Source organism: Plasmodium reichenowi, chromosome 12 (assembly GCF_001601855.1).
Source record: "Plasmodium reichenowi strain SY57 chromosome 12, whole genome shotgun sequence".
Classification (NCBI taxonomy): domain Eukaryota; phylum Apicomplexa; class Aconoidasida; order Haemosporida; family Plasmodiidae; genus Plasmodium; species Plasmodium reichenowi.
In genome coordinates, this window is record NC_033657.1 from 1656259 (window position 1) to 1664304 (window position 8046).

The 8046-nt window shown below is 18.1% G+C and overlaps 2 protein-coding genes across 2 annotated transcripts in view; one reads left to right on the forward strand and one right to left on the reverse strand.

Annotated features, from left to right (window-relative positions):
* PRSY57_1243400 (glucose inhibited division protein a-like protein) overlaps nucleotides 1-1379 on the reverse strand; it is a gene marked incomplete at both ends in the record, with an annotated part of 3257 nt that extends 1878 nt beyond the window's left edge. The window contains 2 exons of the mRNA XM_012908847.2: nucleotides 1-943; nucleotides 1189-1379. The exon at nucleotides 1-943 is cut by the window's left edge and continues 1595 nt beyond it. Coding sequence (XP_012764301.2) covers nucleotides 1-943; nucleotides 1189-1379 — 1134 coding nt within the window. The remainder of the gene's footprint in view (nucleotides 944-1188) is intronic.
* Nucleotides 1380-3592: 2213 nt separating this feature from the next.
* On the forward strand, nucleotides 3593-8035 carry PRSY57_1243500 (N-alpha-acetyltransferase 15, NatA auxiliary subunit, putative; the record flags this gene model as incomplete). Its single annotated transcript, XM_012908848.2, has 5 exons — nucleotides 3593-6941; nucleotides 7036-7146; nucleotides 7309-7494; nucleotides 7655-7824; nucleotides 7991-8035. 5 exons carry the CDS (start codon nucleotides 3593-3595, stop codon nucleotides 8033-8035), a joined length of 3861 nt encoding a protein of 1286 aa, XP_012764302.2.
* Between the last annotated feature and the right edge of the window lie 11 nt (nucleotides 8036-8046).

Sequence of the window (8046 nt, forward strand, 5' to 3'; positions counted from 1 at the left end):
ATTAATACTATTAATATCTAATCTTGGAGGTGTTCCAGTTTTCATTCTTTTTATTTCAAAATTATTTTCTCTTAATTGTTGTGCAATATTTTTCGTAGATGATTCAATTAATTTTTCAAATGGTATATTAAGGTTTTCCTCATAATTTATATATTTTTTATTATCTTCATTATAATTATTATGCATATTATTTATTGTAGATTCATCACATTGATTAATCTTCTTTAGTTTATCTTGTTTTATAATAATAGGTTCATCATTTGTTTTAATACTTTCTATATTTCCTTTTTTCATTTTTAAGTCATAATTATTAATTACCCTTTTAATTCGACCTCCTTTATATTTGTCTTTACCTATATGACATATACCACCTAAAAAAGTACCAGTAGTTAAAATTACATTATGTGAATATATTTCACAAGAACATTTATTTTTAATTCCATAAATTTTTTTTTTTTTTTCATTATTATTATTAATATTATTATGTTCATATGTATCTATTAATAAACATTGAACTGAATTTTCCAAGACATCTAAATTCGGTGTATTATATATATATTCTTTCATATAATAATTATATAAATCTCTATCTGCTTGTGCTCTGTGTCCTCTTACAGCTAGACCTTTCTTCATATTTAATATTTTGAAGTGTATACCACTTTTATCAATGACTTTACCCATTAATCCACCTAACGCATCAATTTCTTTAACAAGTATACCTTTCCCTATACCACCGATAGAAGGGTTGCATGACATTTCACCGATTGTTTCTTTATTTTGCGTTACTAGTAAAGTCTTTGCATTTGACTTTGCGCTAATATAGCTGGCTTCACACCCGCTGTGTCCTCCTCCTATGACGATAACGTCATAATTCTTTTTAAAATTGTTACATGGGCATTTATCTGGGATTTGTGAAGATTTTAAATGGCTTCCTCTTTTTATTCTAAAAAAAAAAAAAAAAATATAAAAAAATAATAAAAATAAAAAAATAATAAAATAATAAAATAAAAAATAAAAAATAATAAAATAAAAAATAATAAAATAAAAAATAATAAAATAATAAAAAAATAAGTAATTATATTTTCTATTTAACTAAGGAATAAAATTTACTTATCATATATATATATATATATATATATATATGTCCAAAATAATAATTTATAATATTATATTATTTAATTTTTTTACTTGGGGGGAGAGTATGGCCATAAAAATGTCTGCTTTACCCTTGAAAAGTTATAAGCGTAGCAAGGGGAACAAAAAAAAAATATATAAATAATGAACAATAATAATAATAATAAAGAATAAAATGACACTTTAAGTTTTAAAAATTTATTAAACCTTATAAACATTTCAAAAAAAATAATAATTATAAACATATGGAATAAATTTATCCATACATCTTATAACATATTTATATATGACATTATCTATTCATTTTTAAAAAAATAAAAAAGTAAATAAATAAAAATATATATATATATATATATATATATATATATATATATATATGTGAATATTTTAAACAATTTAATGATAAAAAAAAATTCTCAATGTTATGAGGATTTAAAATGAGTTTATTTATTTTATTTAAATGTTTGTATGTACCTCGAGTTACATATTCTAATGTGTAAAGATAAACTGGTTTCTTATAAAGAAAAAAAAAGAAAATGACAATACGATAAATATTATATATATATATGCTAAAATACACCTTTGAAAAAAATAAAATTTATCAATATATAAAATATTTTATATATATATATATATATATATATATTTTTTTTCTAGTTATATGAATAATAGCGCCTAATGTGAAAGGAAAATATTATTTAATATAAATACTATATTACCTATTTATATATATGTATATATATTTATCTATTTTTATATTTCAGTATTATAAAGAAGAAATTTTTATTTGAAGTTGAAAAGAAAGGAACCATATAATATATATATATATATATATATATATATATATATATAATATTTATATCATGAAAATTATACATATATAATTATATATATAATAATGCTTGTATTATTGAATAATGTGCATATATTATTATATTATATATATAATAGGAATATATATAACTATAGTAATTACACAGTTATAAAATATTATAGAAATATATATAGCATCATATATATAATATAATTAATATATAGTTTTATATATATATTATTGAAGAAAGAACCATTTTATATTAATTTTTTAAGGCAAATAAAAGGAAAATATTATTATTATTAATTTTTTATTATATTATATTATATTTTATTTTTTATTATTTTTTATTATTTTTTTTTTTTTTTTTTTTGACTATGTTATAGGTATATAAATCAACATGATATAAAAATAGAAAATTATATATAAAATTAATTATACGAAATTATTCACATATATATAATATAATTATATAAAATATATATAATTATATATAAAACATATATATTATATATACAATATATATATGTATATATATATATTTATTTATTTTATTTATATAATTCTACAAAATTTATTGAAATTTTTTTTTTTTTTTTTGTTTTTTTTTTTTTCCTTTTTTCTATTCATTATTGAATATATTATATTATTAATATGATATTTATTTATTATATTTTTCTTAATTGAGTTTCCTTTTTAATTTAATTTTAAAATTTCAAAAATTTTATTTATAATTTTTTTGTTTTTTTACACCTATGTTATCCATAACTTTTTAAAGAAAACCCCCCCCAAAAAAAACAAAAATATATAAATAAATAAATAAATAAATAAATAAAATTATAATTTAATATATTATTATTGTTATTATAACAACTAGTTATTAATTAAATTTGAGGTTGTAAAATAAATAATATAAAAATAAAATAGAACAACTGAAATATAAAAACAAATATAATAATAATAATATATATATATATATATATATATATATATTCACGTAAAATTGTTTTAAAATGTGTTTTTTCTATTTTTTATAGAATATATAAAACTGATTTATTAACTACATGAATTATATTTGTAAAATGTTTTTTTTATGTTTACCATAACCCTTGTATAAAAAAATTATATATATGTATGAAATGTGTTTATATAGTGTGAATATATAATATAATATAATAATATATATAATACAATATATAGAATAATATTGTAGTACTAAAAATATTCATTTTAAATATAAATATATATATATATATATATATATATATATATATATATGTTTATACATCCTTTTGAAGAGGTAGAAAGAGGATTTGTTTTAATTAAAGTATTATTTGTATGTATATATATATATATAATATATATATTTTATTGATATCATAATATATTGTTACCCATTTCTTGGCTTTTTCTAAAATATCTAAATAAATACATATAAATATATATATAATATATATATTTTATTGATATGATAATATATTGTTACCCATTTCTTGGCTCTTTCATAAAATATCTAAATAAATACATATAATATATATATATATATATATATATATATATATATATATATATATATATATATTTATATATTTATATATTTATATTTATCCATATATTTAATTATTATTATTTAACATTTTTGAGATGAAGAAGGAGGGGGTTGATCATAACAAGTTACCAAACAAAGAAGTGAACAATTTTCGCTTGATGACCCAGCTGATAGAATTAAAAAAACATAAGAAAGCTTATAAAATTTGTGAACAAATATTAAAAAAATATCCGAAGAATGGAGAGACCTTATCTGTTAAAGGATATTTATTAAATTTGATGGATGATAAAAATAAAGAAGATGCATTTAAATTAATTAAAGAAGGTATAAAAAATAATTTGTCTAGTAGTTTTTGTTGGTATTTATATGGTTGTTTGTATAAGATATATAAGAATTATGATGAGGCGTTAAAATGTTTTATGAAATCTATTAAGTTGAATAGATTTGATTTTAAAGCTTTAAAAGAAGCATGTATAATTTTGTTATATTTAAAAAGGTATGATCAATTTAAAGATTTAAGATTAGATATGTATAATGATAGTGTAAAGAATGTAAAGGATAAAGCTATCTTAGTTTTTTCATATCATTTAACAAAGAGTTATGAAAAATGTTATGTAATTATAAAGCAAATAGATAATGAATTAATAAATGATAATGAATTGACTATTAATGAAAAACATGATTTGTTAGTATATTTAAGTGAAATATTATTAGAAGGAAAAAAATATAAAGAATGTTTAAATTTTCTAAATAAATATCAATCTGTTTTATTAGATACTTTATGGTATTATCAAATGTTAGGTTTATTATATTTATATCAAGACGATTTTAAAACATCCAATTTATATTTTAAAAAAGCATTTTCTATGAATTATGAAAATATAAATATCCTTTTATTAATTTTATATACAGAAAGGAATTATTATATGGATTGTGATAACAATACAGATGAAAATGAACAGGATTTAAATAAGTCTAAAGAAAATATTACAAATTCGATGAGTACAAATACACAGGGAAAGAAAACTTTATCAAGCCTTTTCTATTTGGATTATAAAAATGAACATAAAGGAAATGAAAAAGTTATTTTAGATAATAATGTAAAGATATTATTACATGAATTAATATTGGATATATATGGATCTGATAGAAACTTAAAATTACTTTCTTATGTAGAAAAAAATATAATAAATGATTATATATGTCACAATTTAGATATGAAGAAATATGATATATATAGTGTATCACAATTTAACAACTTTGTAAATATAAATTTAATTGATCAACATAATTTTATACCTTCTATTGATATAGACAATGTAGATGATTTTATAGATAAATTAAATGAAAATATAAAAAAAGAAAATAAAAATATATTAAATAATAATAATAATTTAGACAAATCAACTTATAATTATCATCAATTTAATAATCTTCATTTTTCTGAATTGTTAGGTGTTGATTTACCTTATTGTTATAAAAAGAAATATGAAAAACATATGGATAAATTATATTATTTTAAAATAAAAAATTTAAATGAAGAAGAAGAAAAATGCTTAGAAAAATATTTTAATAATTTACAACAACTATATAAAAATTCTAATTTACTGAAAATTATTCCTTTATATTTTTTTAATGAAAACAAATTTTCACTGTATGTAGAACAATTAATACGCTCTTTATGTTTTCAAAAGTCCTTGACTATTTTTAATTATTTTAAGCCATTATTAACATTTCGAAATATAAATATTATACTTTTCTTACTTCATAAATATATAGATTATTATGATAAACAAAAAGATATTTGTCCATTCGTTGTAAAGAATGATATTATGGAAGAAAACACACAAAACCCCAAAACAAAAAATAATGAACACATGGAAAATAAAGAAGACTTAAATAATATATCTGATCATTTACAAAATGGGAAGAATATAGATACTAGTACACCTTTTGAGAAAAGGGAGGACATGGAACAACACGATGAAATGTATAATAAGAATGATGATAAATCAAATGGTATCTTATTACCTGACAATAATAATAATAATAATAATAATAATATGGATAATAAAAAAAGTAAAAAGAATGACAAGGTTGATGAAGACGAAGATGATGATGAAAATATTCCATCTGGATTAAATGATAAAGACCTAGAAAAATTAATAGAGAAAAATGTTGAAATTAAAGATCTTATGGGTATATCTAGTCCATTAGGAAATAATAATAATAATAATATAACAAAAAAAAAAGATAATAAAAAAAATAATGATAATGCAAATAAAGAAATTAAACTTGATTTAAAAAAATCATGTTTAACAAATGAGGAAAAGAAAGAATATTTTATTATTTGTATTTATTCTTTTATTATACAATTATATGATTATATAAATTGTACAGATAAAGCATTAGAACTTATTGAAAAATGTATAAAAAGTATTGAACAAAAAAATAATAAAAATTTAATATATGAATTAATATTTATTAAAGGATTAATTTATAAACGTAATGGTAATTATTTAGGTGCATATAAATATTTTGAACAGTGCAGAAATGTTAATATAGGTGATAGGTATATTAATACAAAAACTATTAAAACATGCTTAAAATGTGGACTAATCAAAGATGCAAAAAAAATGGCAAGTATTTTTACAAATCCTTTAGATAATAATTTTTTTAAAAATATAAATGAAACACAATGTTTTTGGTTAGAATATAATATATCATTAAGCTATGTTAATAATCATCCAAATATACATTTAATACATTATTTAAAAACAGAAGCAAATAATATATATGATTTTAAAAATGTATCCTCTTGCGATAATCAACATAATGTGAAGAATATAACAACCCAAAATGGAAACATTCCACATCACAACGATAATAATAATAATAATAATGATACAAATAAAATTGATGATATGCTTAATGAAATACCGTTCAATTTAAAAAAAAGTATTTTATTAGAGAATGATATTAATTCAAAAAATAGATTTCAAGATTATAGTAAAGGATTACATTTATTACATATGGGACATAAACAATTTATAGATATACATGAAGATCAAATATGTTTCTATTATTATACTATGAGAAAAATGCTATTTAAAACATATAGACATTTATTATATATGACTGGTCATCTTTTTTCAAGTCGATTCTATCGTAGATTTGGAAAATCTCTAATCAGAATGTTAATAGATATGTATGATTTTAAAATAACGGGAAAAGTAGAAACAAATAAAGGAAATAAAAAGAAAAACAAAAGTAATAATAATAATAATAATAATAATGTATTAAATCAGGAAGAAAATATTTTTTATGAACACATTCAAAATGAACCTTTAGATAATGCTATGATATATATGAACACATTTTTATCTCAACCAAACATTGATATATCAGTACACAGATTGAATTATGAAATAGAAAAGAGGAAAGGTAAAAAATGAAATCAAATGAAATAATAAAAAATAATATAAAAATATTTAATATATGTATTTATATATTTCTTTATTCCTTTTATTTAATATAGGTAAGGATTACATTCAATTGATTAATATCATTACAAAAATGAAATCTATTTTCCCACATCATAATTATCATCATAAGTTGGCTCCAGTTATTTCTCACTATCTACATACAGGTTATAATATATATATATATATATATATATATATATATATATATTAATATATGTATATTTTGTTAATGTTTACCTATTAATCATATGTATAACAAAATTGTGCCCCCTTAAACATTTTATAACTTGTATATTTATTTATATTTCTGTTCATTTTTATTTTAGTTCCCATTGATGACATGTCTGATAATGATAAGAAAGAGATAACAACAAAATTAAATGAGCTCTTTAATTTAAATCATTCAGAATATGATGCAAATCTTTTGAAGAATATAAGAAAACAATATATTGAAGATTTTATTAATTTTTTTGAACAACATAAGAAGGGGGATTTATGTTACTATCAATCTGGTAAGATTATGTGTCGTAAAATATGTTTAGAATGTATATTATTATAAATAATAATGTATTCAATAATATACATGAATAAATAAATAAATATAAATATAAATATATATATATATATATATATATATAGAGACACATTTATTTTTTTAATTTTCATTTGTAGCACTTGAAATATATATGGTTTGCAATGAAAAAATTGACCCGAGATTTTTAAAAAAAGTGGATATGAATATAGAAAAAAATAAATTAGAAAGATGTTTTAAATTTTTAAGATTCCTAATTAAACATAAGGAGAAGCATTTATCCTTATCTGAACTTATAGACCCATTTAAAGTAAAATAAATATATAATTATGTCTGTATTAGTTGAGTATATATTTCTCTTGAAGTATATAACATCGTCATGTTAATAGTATTCCACATATATATATATATATATATATATATATATATATGTATTTATATTTATATTTACATTTTTTTGTACTTTTTTCTTTTAGGCTGCCTGTAGGAAGATATATACACTAGCAACAGCTTTCGAATGATCAAAAAAAAA